Source organism: Mirounga angustirostris, unplaced genomic scaffold (assembly GCF_029215605.1).
Source record: "Mirounga angustirostris isolate CCGP_5_RB_7025 unplaced genomic scaffold, mMirAng1.0.hap1 SCAF_6, whole genome shotgun sequence".
In the NCBI taxonomy this organism is placed as follows: Eukaryota; Metazoa; Chordata; class Mammalia; order Carnivora; family Phocidae; genus Mirounga; species Mirounga angustirostris.
The window spans coordinates 100,642,599-100,663,630 of record NW_026991714.1 but is presented as its reverse complement, the minus strand read 5'-3'; the positions used below and the strand labels follow the sequence as shown (position 1 = coordinate 100,663,630).

Below are 21,032 nucleotides of genomic sequence, written 5' to 3'. Positions count from 1 at the left end.
CTGGCTTGGACTTCTCTGGGGCCAGATGGGATCCCAAGGATGAGCGGTCATCTTGGCCTTGGGAGGAGGGCACTGCCAGTAGGGTTAAGGGCACAGGCCCTAGATGTTGGTTCAAATCCAGGCTCGGCCACTCTCTAGCTGTGTGACCCTGGGCAGGTGTCCTCACCCCGCACATGACCACCCGGGGCCTCAGTTTCCTTGTCTGTGAAAAGAGAGATGCGTTTTCAGCTCTAACATTGTGACTTTATGCTTGACCTGACACTTGGGTCTCTGCCCCTATAAACCTTGTGCTGTAACACCAAGAGACAGGAAACACACGCTCATATACACATCAAAGCAATACCAAACTAAGTGTGACCAGTGTTCCCTAGAGCATCCTGAGGCCACCTAGGCGTCCCCTGGCCCTAATTTCCTGCTGGCCTCAGCCAGGGGCAGGTAGAGTAGAAGGCCTCTGCTGGAGTTGGCTAGTTGATCTCTCAGGGAGGGGGCCAGAAATGCTAGTGAGGGTCCCACAAAGAAGGAAAGACTTCTGGTTGGCAGTGGGGATTAAAAGTACACCCCCCCAGCCCCACCCCCAGCCCCATGAGGGCCTGGCTGGGCTGTCCTCCAGCTGTCATCTGCAGAGCCCTGAACTAAGGCCAGTCTCGGACAGCGCCTGCCTTTGGGGCTGGAGTGAGTGATGGACAGGGGACGGGAGGGGGATGGGAGGCAGTGGGCTGAGGAGGCACAAAGGCCTGGCCAGTGGGAGGGGGCGAAGGTGAGTGCTGGCTGGAGCCTGAGCATTTTCCGGGCTGTTATTCTGGGCAACTTTTTATTTATTCAGAGGCTGGGGATGCGGCTTAGCATTTGTCAGCTCGATATTTATTACATGCACATCGGCCTTGTACCACGGATCCCTTGACAGGGCCACGGCAAGGCCCTCTTGCCCCATCTCCTCAAGGCGAGGGCACACTAGACGACGTGCAAGTAGGAGCTGAAGGGTAGTACCTTCCTGAAAAACCACCTAATCCAACTCTTTTGGTTTACCTTCGGGGAAACTGAGGCCCAGAGAGGGAAGCAGCCTGGCTCAAGGTCACAGGCACTCCGATACTCGACCCTTGACCTCTTGGCTTTCAGGTCACCAGAAGAGACAAACAGCACTGGAGTAAAAACACTGCAGACCACACTGAGACATGACGACGACCTGCCCTCCAGTCCCCCACCGGGCCCAGGCAGCGCCCACAGAGAGCTTGGCACAAGGCCGTAGCTCCACTGCCAGAGTCTTTACCCCCGAGCCTCAGTTTCTCCTTCTGCACAAGCAAGGTAATCATATCCACGTCAGGAGCAGTTGGGAGGAGCGCATGACAACACCCTGGAAACTGTCAAGTCCTGTACAACCGGAATTTGTTTATTGATCTTAATGCTGCATAGGCCTGGGGTGGGGGGAGAAATGAGGCAGGACACGGCGGGGGAGGAGGGGCATCTGTCCACGGCCACCAAATCCCTTCCTATCACAGCCTCCAAGGCAAGGCCGGAGGCACCTAGCAGGTCAATGGCAAGAGCCCCTGCTCCAGCAACTGAAGACTTACGTGATCCAGAGCAGCGGGTGGGGGGGGGAGGAGGCGGGAGGGGGAGGAAGGGCAGTTGGCAGAGCTGGTGGTGACATCACACTCGCGCCCAGCTCCAAGCCTTCCAGCAGCCGGGAGGTCAGCTGGCAGAGCGGGGCACCTCCCCCACCCGCCACGCGCTGAGCTAAGAGGAGCATGGCACTGCCAGGCCCGGGGCCGGGTGCCAGCTCAGATTCCACGGGTTCCTCCTTCCTCCCACACCCCACGCCCCGCCCCCCCCATGGCCGCTTCGCCTCCAGCCCCCCGATTGCGTCTCTGCACTTCCCCATGAGCACAAGATTGCTGCTTCTCATATAACACATAAGCTGTGGTGTGAACTTCTGGTAAATGAAGATCTTATTTAAAACTGCATGCTATCAAGGGAGGGGAAGAGACAGGTTCCAACACAGCTCAGCCCTCTTGCCAGGAAAGGGAGGTGCTGGGCTGTGCAAAGAGCCACCAGCGCTCCTGGGAAGTCGCTTGGAGAAGGGCCACAGGGCCCCGGGCACACCCCCGATGGACTGCCCATGAGGGTCAAATAAGGCTACTCTTTCTTTATCTGCGCAGGAGGGGAGGGCAAGGAGGTTCCCCCCACTGGAGGTTTGGGCTTGTCACGTGGAACACAGAATGGTTTAAACTTGCAGGGCTTTCTAAGAATGGCAGAACTTTGGACCAGAAAGGCCTTGGAGAGGGTTGGATCCTGGGGCCCTCTACCTTAGCAGCACAGCAGATCACCTGGGGTGCTTTTAAGGCTCCCAATGCCCACGTCCAGAGCCTAAGACCAATTAAGTCTGAATCTCTTGGGGGAATCCAGGCAGAGGTGATCCCATCATTCAGTCAAGGTTGAGAACCACTGAGCGGGTCTCTTTTTAACAAGGGGTATGCATCTGAGAGGTCAAAATTCATACGCACAGACTTCTTAAACCAGAACTGCCAGGGGTGAAGGCCAGGCATGGGAATTTTGAAAAAACTCTAGGAGATTCACATGTACAACCCTGATCATTCATTTGCCAAGCACCTGTTCATCGAGGGCCCACTCCGTACCAGGCACTGTTCTGGGCCCTGTGGGTATGTTACTGGGTGAGTGACATGGCCTGCCTGCGTGGAGTTTCCAGGCTAGAGTGTAACATAAAAAATCAGCCAGCACAGAAGTGCACAAATATTCATCCCAGCTCGTAGGAGGTGCTAGAAGGAAAGTAAAAGGGGCAGGGGATCAGGGAAGGACTCTCTGAGGAAGGGACATCTGGGCCAAGACCTGGATGACAGGAAGGAGCATGGGGGGTTCGGGGGGACACTTGCGTGGAGGCATCATCTACTGAACGGGGATGGCAGGCTCTTGCAGCTGCAGGACCCACTCTCATCAGCCCCTCTGTTTACAGGGTCCTGGCTATCGGGCTCCCTGCTCAGTGGGGAGTCTGCTTCTCCCTCTGACCCTCCTCCCTCTCATGCTGTCTCTCATTCTCGCTCTCAGAGAAATAAAATCTTACAGGGTCCTGGCTAGACAGGAAATGCTGGGAAAGAGTCAGTCAGAGTCGCAACAGCCCTCTTGGGACATCAGGAAATTCTACAGGCTGATGGGCTAAGGGGGATTTTAGAAAACATGCAGCTGAAAGCTGTAAGGGGCCTCAGAGTTCACTGGTTCAAGCCCCCTCAGTTAACAGATGGGGAAACTGAGGCTTAGCAAGAGGCCCTGATTTGCTTTGGTGTGGCATCTCCGCTCTCAAAGGGCTACGTGAGACAGAGACCCCACTACGGAGCCTGCTTGCCGCTGTCAAACCCACTGTCCATCCCTCCCCCCGTCCCTCCGCCCCCAAACTGCTGTTTGTTGCTCTCCATATCAGCGCCCTGTGTGTTCCAGCCATGGTCTAAACTCGTGACACACCCAGGGAGCTTGGGTGGTGGATAAGTGTGGGCGCCCCCTAATAATTGCTCTGAGGTTAGGGAGGTCCTTCCTCCCACACCAGGAAGCCCATCGAAGGCCAGACAGAATGGTGCCAGATAAGGCTGTGGAATTTGGAATTTAGTGGGATCTGGAATTTCCCTTATAGGAAAGCTGGTCCCAGCTGTCCACCCATGGTGAACATCCAAGGGAAGGGTATGACATATTCTGGGGAGGGGACAGGTGGCCCAGGTACCCAGAGTCAGAGGCCTGATGTGGCAGGGAGGGCAGAGTGGGCAGAGGACAGGCAGGGGGCTATCTCAGGAGCATTCCTGCCCAGAAGTAAGCTGGGTCAACCAGGTCACTCTGTGTGTGGACAGACCACTGAACGTGGCCACTGGCTTGCTCTTTGCTCAAGCCTGATTTCCGCCTTTGAATGCGGTGTCGCCAGGAGGGCTAGAGGCCAGGCTGCGGGGCCACCAGCTTCCCCAGGCCCTGAACAGGCGCACACCCCTACCCTCTCAGAGCACTCAGAGCTAAAGCCCTGACAGCTCCTCTCAATCTCTGGCTGAGTTCCCTGGAGGTAAATCCTGGAGGTAAGAGAGGGTGCCCTGGAAAGACAATCTAGAACAGTCTAAAATGCTTCTTTTCTTCATCTTTCTCAGCCGTGCAAAGGTGGAAAGGGCCTGATAAGGGTGAAAACTCAGCCAGCCATAAAGTAAGTCCCGAGATAACTTGGGTAAGTCATCCCTCTCTCTCTGTCCCAGTTCCCCCACCTGTAAGAGAAAGTGCGAACACTCGCCCTGATGACCTCCCGGGGTGTTAAGAAGCTGAGATTCACGCGTGAAGGTGCTTTTTGCTTCAAGTGCTCCATGCCTATGAGCAACGGGCACGGCCTTGACAAGTGCTGAGCAGGCAAGCCAGAAACGGGTCCTCGTGTGCCCCTTCACAAACTCTGCCAGGCCGTGGTTTCTGAGAAGCTCTGAGGACTGACCCTCCCCCACAAGCACTAGGATTCCCTAGAAGGCCCCTTGGAAAGGAAGTCCAGGGCAGTGAGGTGGAGATGCTCAAGCACCTGGGAACTTGTTTAGCTGGCTCTTTGCAGCAGTGATCAGCCCCCCAACCCCCACCCCGGGGGGGGCGGGGGAGCTTCTGCGAGCACTCTGGTCCAGTAGGCTATGGTGGGAAGGTGAGGAAGACAGCTGACTTCAGGCTTCCAGTGGCCCCTCTCCCTGGAGAGGCCAGACCCTCAGCTGGCCCAGCCCTTCCCTCCGCAAGCTGCACAGGACCCAGGGCGGAGGCAAAGGAGGATGCTGTCAAGGGTGTAATAAACGACTTATTGACTGGTAAGCAGAGTTCTCAGGGCTGGGAGCATGACCTTCCGGCAATTATGCCCTCCACTGCCTGCCCAAGGACCCCTCCCTCTCTGTGGAGGCTCAGGTCCAGCTGGGCCCCTTCCCCCCAGACCCCACCCTGACCTGTAGAGGCCTGAGGCCTGCAGACAAGGTGCCCCTGGGGGCTGCTAATGTTCCTCCCCATGCACCCACATGCAGGTGAGCCCTCTCCGACCAACCCTTAAAATGGCACAGGCTGGAGAGAGAAGGCTGACATGCTGGCTGGGACTGGTCTGTGGGAAAAGCCCAGTTCTGCCCATGGGCTCTTTACTGAGACCAGAGTCCCACTGGTGGGGCAGCTGCATTTGACAAGGGTGGCCCAGGGCTCCTGTGCAGTCACCATGCAATCACTCCCCAAGTCACCGCTGTGTAGCTGGCTCTCACGGGGATGTCCAGGGAGGTGTATGTGGGGTAAGACCTGGTCCCAGCGCGGGGCGCAGATGCAGAATGGGTTCCTGGAAGGAACACTGAATTTGGAGTCCAGAGACTAGGTAACAACCTGACCAGGCTCTGACATAAAATCTGGAAGATTGGGGTGGGTCACTGCACTTCCCTGAGCCCCATAAGACCTTCTTCCCAGAATCCTTACAAGGGCTCAGTGATACTCCATGTGGACAAGAGAACAGGCCCAGAGTAGGAGGGCGGCCGCGGCCTCGGAGGGCCTACAACACACCTGGCACACAGATGGAGTGTATGTGGATAGGGCCCTCGCTAATCAAGGTGAAGGCAAACGGGGCAGCCACCTCAGCATGTTTGACAGCTCTAGAAAGAATGGAGGGGTGCGTGCGTGCGTGTGTGTGTGTGTGTGTGCATGTGTGTGGCAAGGGACTGGCTTATCTGAGGCCCAAAGAGCAGCCGGCAGACCCTGTAGGTAAATAATAAATAAAGCCCTTTGCACACACATGAACTGTGACAACGATCCCACTTCCTCTCTGTGAGGCGAGTGGTAGAGCGTTCATTATCCCCATTTTACAGAAGAGGAAATCGAATCCAAGGGGGTTGAAGGGATGTGCTCAGGACCACACGGAGCCAGGAGTCACAATTAATGCCAGGGCAGGGACAGCAGTTGCGCATCTTGCCCTCTCCCTCTTCCCTGGGAGTAGCACGGGGAACCCATCGCCCCATGAACAGCCCACTGCTTGGACCCGTGAGCAGAGTAGAAGGCGTGTGCATGAGGAAGCAGAGAACATCCAAGCAGCCATGAAAACAGAAAGAGAAGAGAGGTCCAGATCTCACACCCACTTCTCTCTTACGAGAAAGGTAGCATCCTCTAGATACTATTTTGTACTTCCTTTGCAGGTCAGAACATCCTGGGAGTCCCAGCCTCTCGGCTCCCCAACAGTGCCGTCATTGCTGATGTGAGCTTGTGCGGTACGTAGCGAATTGAACTCCTCCTCCAAGGCACTCAGGTGACTTCCAATATTTTGCAATTACAAACAATGTGCATATGTATTTTTGTATTGATGAAGCTGTACTTGAAGGGAAGAGTTCCAGAAGTAAGGCTGCCAGACCAAAGAAAACAGTATGTAATGCACTGCTGTGAAATATTGGCCGACTATCTATCTGAAGGATTGCACCAAGGAGCGGTTCCACCAGCAATGTCTGCCAAGTGGACATCACACAGCATCCCAACAGAAGGTGGAGTCCTAAGTTTTCATTTTGTCCAGTCTTATAAAGCGAGAAGTGGTATCTCAGGGTTGTTTTCTTTTGCATTTTTCGAACTCTGAGTTTTAATATATTTTCATGTGTTTGAGGGTCACTTATATCTTGTTCCGTGAATTGTCTGTTCACGTCTCTTTTCTTCCTTTTTCTTTTTACCAGGTTTTTGGTCCTTTGTTCCTCAATATTTTAGAGTGCTTTTTGTATGGGGATATTAGTTCTTTGTCTGGGGTATATGTTATAAACATCTCCTGCGAGATGTTTGTCTCCTGGTTTGTCAAATATTTTGTCTTTTGACTAGTTTGGGGTGCTTTACTGTAAATAAAAGTTTTTAATATTTATGTAATAAACATGATCAATTTTTTATTTTATTGCCTCTGGATTCTGAATCAAAGTTGGAAAGCCTTTCCCACCCCAATGTTACAGAGGAATTCACCCACAGTTTCGTCTACTACTTCATCTGGATCTCCAATCCATTTGGAGTTTTTTTTTTTTTCCTATGGTGTGAAATGTGAATCAAAGCTTACTTTTTTCCAAATGGCTACCCAGTGGTCCCAGCACTATTTATTTCAAAGTCTGTCTTCGTCCCCATGGGCCGAGATACCATCTTTGTCATATACTACATTTCTTTACGCACTTGGGTCTCATTCTGGAATTTCTATTAGGTTTGACTGGTCTGTCCGACAATTCACGCACCCATGCTGCAGTTTTAATTATGGAGGCGCTACAGTATGTTTTAACATCTGGTAGGGATAGTTTTATCTTGTCATTACCCGTTTTGGGGCCTCTAAGTGATTTCTCTAATCACACTGGCGAATGCTTCTGGCACAGCATTGAAGAGAAGGGATGGTGGGTATCCATGCTTCATTAGTGATCTTAATGGAAAGGCCTTTAGTGTTTGTTTCCCCATTAGATAAGATACTGGCTGTAGGACTAGAGTATGTATATATTTTATCAGGCTAAAAAAAAAAAATCCCTTAATTGCTATTTTTTTTGAGTGTTTATACAATGAATGGGTGTTGAATTTTGACCAAGGTTTTTTCAGCATTTATAGAGATCATCACATGATTTTGTTTTCTTAGACTCATTAATCTGGTGCATGATACTCATTTGGCATGTTATTAATATGAATGGATTTTGAACCAACCTTGCATTCCTAGAATGACCCAGAGTTGGTCATTCTGTATCATTTTCTTAGGGAAAAAAAAAAAAAGAGAATGGAACTGGGTACCAAGGATGACAGCTAGCATTTATAGAACCCTTTCTCTGTCCTCTACATGCATTATTAACTGATTCAATCCTCAAGATTGAAGCTATGGAAGCAGGCTTTATTATTCTCATTTCCCAGATGAGGAAACGGAGACCAACAATGTGGAAGCGGCCAGGCCCACATCATGCAGCTAGCAAAGAAAAAAGACAGGGCTGGATCTTAGATCTCGGGCATAAGTGGGCAGTGTTATTTGGCTGTTACTTAGATGTATGAACCATGCTCATGACGTGATAAAATGTGGGAAAGGGAAGGTCTCTGTAGGAAATGGGGGAGGGTCTGCCCTAACTTCCCGGAAGCTTGAGCTGCCCCCTCGCCCCTCCCCCTTGGAGCCTGGCGGAGGAACTGTGCGAGGGGACTGGCGAGCACGTGGGCCACGTGCTGTCAGCAAGCAGCCCTCGAGGCCTGCCATGTCCCCTTCCAACCTCAGCCTTGCTCTGACTTTGCATTCGTGTCTTGGGCTCCGGATGGTGTTAAGAGCAGCTCAGAGAAGGAACGCTAGTTCGGGGAGGTGTGGGTTGCCAGGGAATAAAGGGCAGAGAAGAAAACCCTACCCCTCCACGCCCTGCTGGTCCTGCCTGCCCTGTTTTCTAAGAACGGGCAGCCGGCCGAGGGATTATGTAAGTTCTGGTGGACATGGCAGATGGTGAACTGGCTCAGACACATCAAAGCCGGCACTGACACTAACCTTCCCTGACGTGGCACCCTGGCCTCCTCTGCTCTGGGGTGTGCAGCATGGAGAGGGGTGGGAAGAGACCCAAACTCTGTCATGTAGCTCAACAGCCATGGCCAGCCAGGCTAGGGGAGAAGCCAGGGCCCACCAACCAGCAGGAGGTTCTAGCCAGGAAACCAAATGGTGGGCCCTCCCTGCCACCCAGCAAACAGCTCTCACAGGAACCGCATAGTCTGAAGGACAACAGACCCTACTCTGCCCGCCTCCTACCTCAGATCAGCTCCTCGGGTTTGGAGAATAGTTTCCAAAGCATCTCTCTGGGTGTTTTCTCCTTTGGCCCTACCTGACATGCCACTTCTTTTATTCCTTTTGCTGATGGGTAAACCAAAGCTCAAAGAGGGTGAGTGAGTTCTCTGTCACAGAATTGGCTTTAGAGCTGAAGTTTCCAGATGTCTAGTCCAGTGCTCCTTCCAAATGCATATGATTATGCAGGCTTCTCCCCTCGCTATAACCCCAGGTGGATCACTAAGTCCCCAGCAGGACACCCTGAACCTTATGTCTGATATTCCCTTCAAAAGGGGACTACTAGAAAGAAGCGAGGGCTGAAACCAGCAGATTGCAGATGGATTTCTTCCTGGGTAGAAAGAAAAGGAAACCAGCTTTTACTAACCATGCCCTATCTTGTTTGGTCTCCCCAACAATCAGTTGGGGCTCCTTTTTTTACAGTGAGGAGGTGCAGGCTTGGGGAACTATAGTTAGTGACCGAGACAGGATTTGAACCCAGTTTTCTAATTCTAGGGCAGACCCTCTTCATTTGGACAGAAGAGGGCACTGAAGCCCAGAGAGGGAAAGGGACTACCTCAGTGCCACATAGCAGATTAGCTGTGCAGATCGGATTAGAATCCAGGCTTCCCAATCCTTAGCTCAGGGCTCTTTCTGCTGTTGTCTCTTCTGAGTCTGTGCACGTGTGTACAGAAGTGGGGTGCGCCAGCCGGAAAATATGGGGCCAGATCAGATTTGCAGCAGGGTTCACTGTGCCTAGCAGCCCTGGCTGTCTGGCTGCTAGGTAGGAATTCCAGCTCAGCCTGTGATAGGGGCTCCTGGCAAGAACCAGTGGGTGCCCAACTGGGAGGGTGGTACTGGCCAGACCTACCACTGCCTTGGCCAAGGGCCCAAGGGGGTTGAATCTCCCAGGGAGGCTCCCTGAATGTTAGCACTGAACACAGTGCCAGGGAGAACCTGGCTCAGTCAGACCCTGCAGCCAAAACTGCTCCCCTGCACCAAATCCAGCTCCTGCCAAGGAACTGGTGGCAGTTGCTATGGAGGGCTGAGGGCTGCGGTCAGACCCTGCCCACAGGCCTTCAAAAAATAGCCCCTCAGCCCACACACAGTCCCAGGCCCCAGAGCTCATGTGCATGCAACAGGCATTCTCTTGAGCCACCATGAGAAGGCAAGCTGGAGGGGAATGATCAATGGGCTTGGGAATGCAAGTAGGAAACAAACATTTTACAAGGGCCTGGGCAGAAGGCACTTGATGACGATACTTGGTTAATTCTTTGTGGCTCCCCTGGACTTAGTGAATAAACTCTCTCATACCTGGGGGCTCTGACCATCAAAGACTTAGCTCTGACTTTCATCACATCTGGTACATAGTAAGACAGAAGCAGAAGAGAATGAAGGGAGGAAGGTAGGCAAAGACGGAGAGGATGCAGGCAAAGCAACCAGAATGTCCTGATTCTTTGGTTACATCCACAGCAGCAAGCCCAAAGCACAGTAGGGACCGAATCATAGCAACAACCTGGGTGAAGAAGGCCTGACCGTGAGTTCTCATTCATCCATTCTACAAGTGTTTTATCGAGCACCTTCTATGCACCAGGGACTGCGCTGGGTGCCAGGGACGTGCAAGGGAGCAAAATCATACCCAGTCCCCTAGTCACCTAGTGTCATAGCTGCTCTTTCATTACCTAGTTGTTCAACCCCATCCTGCCTCCACCCAGGTCCCCAGGGCCCTGGCTCAGTGACAAGGAAAGGGAAGAGTGGGAGGCTGCCCCATGCAGTATTTGTCACCTGGTCCTGGGTCACTGCTCACGCTGTGAGTCTCGCTCTGCCCTACTGTGTCACAGAATGCCCGAAGGTGGGATGGGGGAAGGAGCCAGGAACAACTTTCCTGGAATTTCTGACTCAATTTCTTGTAAGCTCGGCATCCTCCATGGGTGCTCAGGCCCCAGGCTGGGCAGGCGGGCGCCTCTGATCGCATTACGGAGCTGCTTTCCTTCAGCTCTGTCTCCTGATTCCAGTAATGCCTCTAGATGCCATTCGAGGCCTCTGGGGGTTGCAGGCTCCTGGGTGATCTCAGTAGATGTTCCTCCCAGACCTCGGGGATGCCCCCTGGTACCCACCAGCCCTAGGTGAGCCCCAGGGACCAAAATGGGCAGGCAGCCTCCCTCTTTCTGCCCCTCTCCCTGGCTCTCTGGTCAACCTGGAAGCAGCTACTCTCTGTCTCCTTGCTCTCCTGCCCAGAGATGTCCAGGGAGAAAAGGCAAGGCACAGCCCCCGCCAGGGGTCAGCCAGATCAGGGTGGGGGAGAGGCAGGAAGGAGGAAAGGCAACAGAAATCAAGAGAACCTCCTCCGGGCCAGGATCCCATGTGCCATTTCACAGCACAGCGCTGCCCAGTGAAGGGGGCAGGTCACCTCGCAGGTGGGGATGCGCAGGTCCAGAGACCCTGAGCCACCTGGCCCAAGTCCTCAGTGAGTGGGGTGGCAGTTGCTATGGAGGGCTGAGGGCTGCTTTAATCCCAAAGCCTGGCTCTTTCCACAGTACCAAGGGACCTCTAGCCCCAGAAATCTTGTACCAGATGATCAGATCCAAGTCAGTGGCTGAATTAGCAATTTGTTTCCTGGGTGGATGAGCCAGATGTGCCCACCCCCATGCCCTCCCAAATATACCCCTAAAAGGGATGCCCTCTCTGCCTCCCCAAACTCTGCTCATCCTTCAAAGGCCAAACAACACCCTCCTTCCAGCAGGAAGCCCTCCCTGACCAGCCCTGCAGGCCCACAGGAGGCGTCTCTCCACAGCCTCAGCACTTCCTGTTGTACCACAAAATACGTGGCATCAGTAATCACGATGCTGATGAGGATGGTGAATGTCACTGAGCACCTGAGAATGTGTGACGCGCTTGTTTGTATTACCTCATTCTTCCCCACAGCAATTGGATGCAAGCCGCGTTATCAGCAGTTCCATTTTACAAACGAAGAAACTAAAGCTCAGAGATGGTAGGCCACTCGCTCCAGGACACGCAGCCAGATGGGGCCCCAGCCAGGATTTGGCCCAAGTGGTCTGACTGCACGGCCTGCCCTCCAAGCAGCGCACCGGATCCCTCCCGGGCCACCTGTGAGAGGCTCCTCTCTGCCGCACCGTCTCCCTCACTCTCGCACCCCAGCAGCACACACCGGGCACATGGCTCGGGCCTCAAGAAGCGACACGAGTCAATTCAAGGGTCAGGCCCCTGCTTTACCCTCCTTCGTCTGTAGAGCCCAGTGCTTGCTCGGATTGAAAGAATATATGCATGTGCACTGAGTTTCAGGGCTGGGCTGGTGTTCCGACAGGATCCCTCCTTCCCCACCTGCAAGATCAGCCACCCTCCACCCCTGCAAAATGAAACAGTGAATGGTCTGACTAGGTCTGAGAGTGTGTTCCCCCCACCCCCTCCACAAGGCCCCCGCTGAGGCTTGCTGGGTGGGGGGACTGAGTGCCTCTTCTCTCGAAGACTCCGGCTGCCTCTGCCAGTGGGGTCCTTCTCTGCCCCTGGGCCCTGCTTGGCATCTGGGGCTCCCGGCCTCTGAGACAGGAGACACTTATGGAGCAAGAAAATGGGACTGAAGTTCCGAAGGGTGATTTACGGCTTCAGAGAGAGAGACCCAGGGCCACATAATGCTCACAAGGGCATTCCAGTCAATATATTGACTTTCTAGAGGGGCCTCTATAAACACAAGTGGTTCTGGGACTCAGCTACCTCTGTCTCTTGCTGGCTGCTGGGGCCTCTTGAGATGGAACTAGACAAAACAAACAAACAAAAAGCAAAAACAAAAACAAAAAAAACAGAAACAAAAACCCGAGGCCCCTAAAGGTCATCCTTCCACCTTTCCCCACCCCAAACTTCCAGAAAGGGAGACCAACCAGGACCCAGAGGAGAAAAGGTAGCTGTCATATAGCAGTAGAAGAACAAACACTAGAGTCTCCTAACTCCTAGGCCAGGAGCTGCTGGGCCTCCAGGCCCTAAGCCTCCTTCCTCTCTCCTTGCCCCTGACCCTGGAGGAAGTGATACTTTGGTATCACAGGGCTGTCTCCACGCTAGTGCTTTATCATAATCAGGTCATGTGATCCTTAAAACAACCCCACGAGGATGGTATTACTACCCCCACTTTCCAGATGAGGCAATTGAGGCACAACACAGTTAGGTGGGCCGCCAAGGCCACAGTTATTAAGTGGTAATGCTGGAAGGCTACATTAACCTCCTCGAAATCCCAGTCAGCCCTGCCACGCACCCTCCGTACCTGCAGCTGAGGCCTTGGAGAGGGGCCTCTGTGAGGAGGGGTGGCGTAGAGGCGCTGGGGGCTCCTACAGGAAGTAATGACAAACAAGCCTTCCCCCTCTGACTGGCTCGCAGTAGCTCTTGGGCCCAGGATTCTGTCCTTCCCTCCTTGTCCACTCTGGTGGGGGCATGGCAGAAGACACAGGAGGATACCACCCCATGCTCCCACCCCCAGCATAATGCCTACTAGTGCGTAACAAGTATTTTCTGGGCTCCCTCCATCTTCGAGAGACACAGGGAGAGAATCAAAGAGTCAGATAGCTTTTCCTCTCCAGCTTCCACCCAGGTCCCAGCCTACAGTCAGAGGCAGTTGAGGGTCAGTTCCCCAAGATGCACCCCTTCAGATGAGGCTGGGAGGCCCAGGAATGGAAATGTGACCAGGGGTGCCTGACCAAGGACTGGGCTTGCCCAAGATGGTAGCTGAGCAGATGCCAACAGGGCCAATTTTCTGAGAGTGGGAGAGGTCTGCGGCTGGGCACCCCTGCCCAGGTACCCCAGCTAGCTAGCCCCCACCCTGTCTTTTCAGGACAGGCTCTTAGAAAGACCTGAAAAAGAGAGAATCAAGGTCTGACTCCCATCACCCCTTCCAGGAAGCCCCAAGGCTAAGAAAGTTCGCTCTTTGCTGGGTTCCCCCTACATACACTGATGCTGCCCTCACTTGGCATCTGAGACTCTCTGAAGGTCATCCCACTTATGAAGTCGACATCAGCATCCAGCATAGTGACCACCTGGAGGGTTGGGGCCAGGACTGCTCTGGATCTGACCTGGGTCCCAGGTCAGCTTCCTACGTGGGCCTCCTCCTCCCCAGTGGGGTTCTTACAAGGACCAAGTGAGGTCCCGGGTTTTATAAACTAAGGCACTATGCCCCAGCACTGGGGCTGTGACTTTCCTGTAGGTCTCCCTGGTCCACAAAGGCACATCTTTTATCCTAGAGCGCTAAGGATGGCAGTCAGTATAGGCAGAAGTGGGAAAGCAGAGGGACTCTTGGTGACCAAGGAAGTGGTAAGGACAGTGAAGTATGGCTCTCGTGTGTGTCTGTGTGCATGCGTGGCCACCTTCAATTGCTTCCACTGAGAGTCCCAGCCCCAGCCATGCCTGTTTACGTTGCTTTCCATGAGGGATGCCACTCACTCAAGCTCTGCCTGCCTCTTCCCTAGCAAATTCCAGAGGAGACCCTATTGCCCCTAGAGGGCTGCACCATGAGCCTGACCCAGGTCAGAGAGCTGATCTCCAAATCACGGGTGCCGCCACGGGTTCTTGGTAAGCTGGAAGTTAACTGCAGGCGACCCGAGGACTCAGACCCTGGTCCTGGGGGCCATCAGTCAAGCTTCTGGACTGGCTTTAGGACCTATCTAAGGCTGACCTTCCTCCCTCTGGAGCAGCAGGACCTGTCCTATCTGCCCTCAAGGGAGGGGGTGGGGTGGGGGTAAGACAGGACCACAACGACACCTGGCCTCTGCCCTTCCAACTCCAGAACTTGGACCAAATCCTGCCCACAACCCCCAGCGTGGAGCAAAGTAAGTTCTCTTTAGTGCTGAAGGGCAAATGACCTGGGTCCCATCAGGAAGAGACATCCCCAGCAGAGTACAATGGATGGAGCTTCTCCTGCCTGGTGGTGACTCACTGTCCCCACACCACACATACCTATTTATACGCAAACACACCACAGCTGTGCCCATATGCACACTGCACACGCCCCCACACACCCAAACACACGTAGCCACCTATCTCACACGTACCAATATACAAAAGGTAGAACCCTCACGGACACATCTATTCATCGTCCTGCCCCTTCATCTCCATAACCTAACACCCTAATGCAACACCACACCTACCCTCACCTCCCACTGCACACTCCCACCTCTGCCCACCTCCTTAATAGACATTCTCACCCCCCCCCCCCCCCCCCCCGCAACACGCATACTCCTTAATACACACTCTCACACCCACAGCCTGCCTTCCCCCGGGCCACGCGGGGCAGGGAAACTTGTGAGGTGCTAGGGGCAGCCTCTTCTGGGAGGTGAGGACGGAGGCTGGGCGCCAAGGCGTTGGAGCTCCGGGGGCTCCAGCAGACGGATTCAACTCTGCGCAGGAGGGGAGGGAAGGGGATGCAGGGAAGGATATGCAGGGAGAGAGGGAGGAGGAGAGGGGGACACGGAGGGGGGCAGTGAGGAGGAGAAAGGGGTGCTGGGGGCGCAGGGAGGAGGAGATAGGGGTGCTGGGAGGCACAGGGAGCAGGAGAGAGGGGTGCGGGGGGGCGCAGGGAGGAGGAGCGGGGGTCCAGGTGCGCCGCCCCAGGTAAGCAAGGCCGGGGCGGTGGCAGCGCCCCCCCCCCCCCCCCGCACGGGGAGGCGCTAATCACAGTTGGGCTGCGCGGCCGGCAAGGGTCAACTGGGGCGCTACCAGCACGCGGCCGCTTTCGGAGAGAAGGAACGGGGAACAAAAGGGGTGGGGGAGCGGGGACGCGGCTGATTTATGCGCGCACTTCAGCCTGTTTTCTCGCTGCCCTTAGCGAGAAAAAAGCCACGGCCGGAGAGGAAGGGGCGTGGCGGGACCTGCCCGGTGGGGGCGCAGCGGCGGCGACGGCATGGGGCCGAGTGCGAATCCTGCACGCCCGCCCAACTCACAGCCCGGAGCCCAGGCCAACTCCGGGACGCCCGGCTCCCCAAAGTGAGTGCTGGGGTCCGGAGACATCCCCCCAGGCGCCCGGAGCCCTGGCTGAGCGCAGGCCCACGGGCGGGGGGACGGGAGGGGCGCGCCAGCCCCAACTCAGTAAGCAAATCCAAGGGGCCCTGCCCCGATGCCCTGGACCTTCCCGAAACGGCCCTTCCTCGTATTATTCTAATTACGGTACTGTAAATTTCCCTTTAAAAAAATTAAGACCAGAAACAGAAAAGCCCAGAAGGCACTTGTGTGGTTTCATTTTGCCTTCACAGCTTGAATGACTCGGTTTGTGGAAGCTGTTTAGGAAACTGGTGAGGAGGAGGAGAAGGAAGAAGAGGCCAGGAGAGGCTCTGGCTGTGGCCTCGGATGCCCAGCGCCCCTCCCTTCTGTCGCCGGGGGTCCACCCAGCCAAGGGGCAGGATGTCTCTACTCCTCAGTCCCAACCCGTGACCCCGCCTCTCTCCCTTTCCTACAGGCCTCGGTGGCCTCCAAGGGGTCTCCATGCAACCCCAACTGCAGGGCTGAGGGTCAAAAGAACATGCTGGGGGTGGGAGCAGGGCGCTCCAGGACGGACCATTCAGAATCACTAACCTTACTCTCCAAGCACTTGGAAGGAGGGGGTCCTTCTCTACCCTCATTCTCAAAGTCCTAGGCAGCCCACAGCCTCCTTAGAAGACAGTGGTGAAGAGGGCAAGGGGAGATGGGAAGGTCTCATCTTAGGCCTGACAGCCAGAAACTCAACAACGTGGGTGGGGAGGCGATGGGCTCCCCAAAACTTCAAAATAAAAGGTAAAAATATATTCTGCTCTACCTGTACAAACGAAGGGAGAGCTTTAAAATGTAGAGCCAGGTAGTTCCGCAGCCCAAGGGAGCTTGGCTTGTGATTTCTCTCACCTAGGGCAGATTAGGACCAGGGTGGAGCTGCCTTTGGCCACTTGGCTAGTCTCAGGCCTTACCTCTGACCTCTGGCCCAGCCCTGTTCCACCAGTCTGGGGTCTGCATTCCTGACTCTGCCTCTCCCCCCCCCATCCTGCTACAAGTCCCAGTCTGACCTAGAACTATCAAACAAACCTTATCTTTAGCTGCCTGCTTACCCTCGGGCCTCAATTCAGCAGCTCAGTGCCAGACCCATGCTGGCCAGTTTGCAGCCCAGCGGTAGAAAGGAGCCAGAACCAGCCTGAGGTTTGTGAGGCCCGAGTTCAGATCCCAGATCTATCCCTGAGTCCCCATGTAACCCCCGGACATGTCAGGGCCTGTCCCAAAGCTTCAGCAGTTAAATAAAGGGGTTGGAAAAGGGGAATTGTTTTGTCCTCTGGAATTCCCAGTTGGGGGCGGGGGGGGGGGGGGTGCGGGTTGGAGAGAGGAGGGAGGGAGGGGAGAAATTACCTCCGAAATTTCTCCCCTGTAGTGATACTTTCACTTTAATGAGAAAGCGCATTAAGACACTCTTGATTTTCCATTTGTTTGAGATGGGTGTTTGCTATATAGCGTGGAGGGAGACACAGGATGGGCCACCGCACCACACCCACACACATGCACACACACACCTGCACACACAGCAGAGACACTGGGAAAACTCTGATTTTAATTGCATCTTAAAAAGAAGTGTTATCAGGGCGCCTGGGTGGCTCAGATGGTTAAGCGTCTGCCTTCGGCTCAGGTCATGATCTCAGGGTCCTGGGATCGAGTCCCGCATCGGGCTCCCTGCTCCTTGGGAGCCTGCTTCTCCCTCTGCCTCTCTCTCTCTCTGTCTCTCATGAATAAATAAATAAAATCTTTAAAAAAAAAAAAAAAGAAGTGTTATCATGATACCACGGTCCCTTCTCAACCACCCCAGTCAGAGGCCAAGGCAAGACTCTTTAAAAACTCCAGGAAAGCTAAGGGGTGGGGTGAGAGGATCCTCAGGGCTGACTGGGCTTTTGAAGTGGCCTCTGCTGGCCAGTCACTTGCTGACACCTCCTTCTAAGGGTCTGGGGTTTTATGGTTCTGGGTTTGATTTTTCCACCATCAAACTTTATGGCTGAAAAATCCTCAGTGCTGTAAAGGGAGCTCATCCCCATATCCACTAGGGAGGGGGGTGAGGGAAAAGAGACAGAAGTGCCTGCCACCTGACGGGAGCTTGCACACCCTCTAGAAAGAGCCCCCCTCTGTGGAGACAGCCTTGTCTCCCTCAGCTTGATATAAGCCTCAAGGCAGAGGTGGATGGGGCCACGAGGAGGAGTCCAGTGTGACCTGAACCAGCCTGGCTGTTAGAGAGGAGCAGCCCTGCATGCAAGTCCACAGTCTGTGGTCAAGTGAAGGCAAGATATGAGGAAAGCCAACATTCTGGCCTTGGTTTTTCCCATCTGTGAAATGGGACTCACTGGGCAGACCCAAAGAACATTCTGAAAGATGTTCTGTGCCTGTGGCATTAGAAAAACGGGCTGCGTAGGAGGAAGGGGCATGTTCTCCCTCCTGAAGGCAGATTTCTAAGGGCTTCACATTCTGGGCAGAGGGACGACTGCACACCGACCCCACCAGTTGGCCCCTCTCTAGGCTGGTGGGCAGGCAGCCCCTGCCGTGCTAAGTAATGAGCACAATTTCAACACGGGTTCTGCTCACTAGTGAGAAATCAAAGCCCGGTATTAGAGGCCATTTCTGGCTGGGCTCCGTTTGTGCCCAAATCCATCAAAGCCCTGGGCCTGGGGTTTCCTCTGGGGAAGGTGGGGACTGGATGCTTTGTTAAGCAGGGAAGGCAGGCCACCCCCAGCCTCCCCAGCTGAACCTGGCCCTGGAGAGCTCTAGGCCAACCAATCTTGTCTTTTTCCTGCCCAGCGGAGGCCCTCCCCCCACCCTCAGTAACCTCAGTATTTATTCCTGATCCCATTGCTGGGCTGGTTCTAAAAGAGTTTCTCAAGCCCCAACCCTGCCCAAGTGCCCTTTACAGAGACTTCACCCTACCCTTCAATCACCTCCCCTCAAACACCCTCAAACCAGAAACCGACACCCAGCCCAGCAACTCCCACATTCAACTGCACTCTTTAAAACAAGGTTGGTCATTCAGCAGCCTGCCCCCTCCCCCCATCATTACCTTCCAACTTCAAAACACTGCTTTAAATACCTGAGTCTGCCCAAATCGTAATTAACTTGGATCAAATGATTGTGTCGTAACTTTACAACAGAGGGCTGGAAAAAAAAAAAAAAGCGGAGGATGTGCTAAAACCAAGCCCTCGCTCCTAGGCCGTGGGAATCATTAATTCCAGAGTGAGGAATCTTTGGCTATTGGGGTGTACGTGGGGGGCGGATGCCAACATCCCAGCGAAAGGTGGCGGGGGTGGGCTGCGTCACCTCGTCTACTTTCTGCGCCAGCTTTCCTGCCCCGTTCTCAGCCTCAACTCCGAGGACTCCGTGCAGGACGCCCCCCCACCTGCACCCCACCCTGCCCCGCCCCGGGAGCCAAGGTGTCCAGCGGCCGCCGCCAGCCCACCTACTTGGGTTCCGGCACCAAAGAGAGGTTGGCTCGCCTAGAAGACGCAACCCAGTCAGCGACGCGGGGCCCAGCTACAGACGAGCAAGAGGCGTACACAACCAGGGCGAGGGGGTGGTGGTGGTGGTGGTGGTGGTGACTTTATTTTAGGAGCCCACCAACCCCCTTAAGGCATCTTGCAGGCCCACCGTAGGCAAGCGCATCTTGTCTGCTCCCTGGACGGGGGAGAATGTCAGTGACCCATTTAAAAGGGAACTTGGCAGGATCATTATGTACTCCCCCCCCCCCCCCCCCGCAACACGCACACACACACACACCAAACCCCAGAAAAAATCCTTCCAGACCGGATCCTGCGGTCGCGGGGCAAACTGTACGGCAGTATTCAGCCCTTCCCCCTTCTATAGCCAAAGCCCTTCAAGCCACCTCCCCCGGCTCGCGGAGCCGACCCGCGCTTCCCGTGCTCCGCAGGTCTCGCTCCCTCCCGTCTGCGGATTCCGGTGGGTGCAGCGCGTAGGAGGTTGGGAAGAGCCGGGAACCACGACTAGGAAGTTGCCGGCGAAAGGCAAGCAAGCACACACCTGGCCCGAGCAGCAACAGTCTTTTCTATCTTTTCTCTTTTTTTGCCGCCGCCGTGCTCGGGGAGCCCGGGGTCCCCTGGAGGCCAGTCCTCCGGGAGAAGCAGACCCCGACTCGGACACCCACTCCAAGGAAAAGAAGCAATTCCTTCTAGGAGGGGGTCAGGGGAGGCAGAAAGCTTACTCTGAACCACCTGGCAGGCGCCCCCAGCGAGGTGGCTGCGCCATCGACCACTTTGGTGGGCGGAGATATCTACCTTCTAACTTGGGTGCCCTTGCGCTTTCCCTGTGCACACCGACGCGTGATGGACCACTTCAACTTCGGGACAGACTAGGGCGCAAAGGTCCCCTATACCCCCGCCCCCATGCCCGATCGCTCCCTACCTGCTTGGCTCAGCCTCGGATCCCAGCAGAGCAGCAGCGCCAGCAGCAGCGCGCCCCGCGCTCCGCTCCGGGCCCACATGCTCCCGCGGCCAGGCTCGGGCGCCTCTCCCCCGGGGCTCTCTCCCTGGCCCCAGCCTCGCCGCCGCCGTCTCCGCCGCCGCCGCCTCCTCCTCGCCGTCCTCCCCGGCGCCCGGCCGCGCCAGCCCGTGCCCTCCGTGGGGGCAGCGGCAGCCACGCTGCGCAGAGGGCTGCCCGGCGCTCGGAGCGCAGTGGGTGCCCAGAGCCCGCTCTCCAACCAGGCTCCGGCGCGCCCCTCTCGCGCTCCTCGGGCTCTGGGGCTCCGAGCGCTCCCCGGGCTCCCGCGCCTTGGCTTCGAAGTTACGCGACGGAAGGTGAGTGCACTCAGCGGCCCTCGCAGCAGCTGGCCCCGCGCCGTCAGAACCCCCGCGCGCGCCTCTCTGCGCCCCGCCGCTGCCCGCGGCCCCGGCGCCCTCGTCGGCCCCCGCCGCCTGCCACAATGCCGAGCGCAGCCGCTCGCTCGCCCTAGTCAGTCCGCGAGCAAAGGGGGACGGCGCGCGGCCGGGGCGGGGCCTGGGCGGGCGAGGGCGGGGTCGGCAGGGGGCCCCCGGAGGGGGGAAACCGACGGCCACCTGGGCGGCGCCGCTGCTTGAGCTGGGGGCCTTTGGCGGGGCGGGGCGGGGGGGGGGGCGGCGGGGGGGGTCCTCGCGAGATGCTGGGCCTGGCGAGTTGGAAAACCCGGCCACTGGCAAGCATCTGGAAACGGAGTCTGCCCAATTTTCTTTTCCAAAAACTAAGGAAATGTATCTAAGCTCTCCTTTGGCTTGGCGCTGTTGGCTTTATCATCTGCTTAAGTTGACGACTCTCACTTTTG

The 21,032-nt window shown here is 55.6% G+C and overlaps 1 protein-coding gene across 2 annotated transcripts in view; it reads right to left on the bottom strand.

The window, feature by feature from the left end:
* UNC5B (unc-5 netrin receptor B) overlaps window positions 1–20,676 on the bottom strand; it is an 81,388-nt gene extending 60,712 nt beyond the window's left edge. For both annotated transcript variants that reach the window (XM_045878015.3, XM_054508203.2), the window contains exon 1: window positions 20,141–20,676. In XM_045878015.3, coding sequence (XP_045733971.1) covers window positions 20,141–20,219 — 79 coding nt within the window. In that variant the 5' untranslated portion in view covers window positions 20,220–20,676. The remainder of the gene's footprint in view (window positions 1–20,140) is intronic.
* Between the last annotated feature and the right edge of the window lie 356 nt (window positions 20,677–21,032).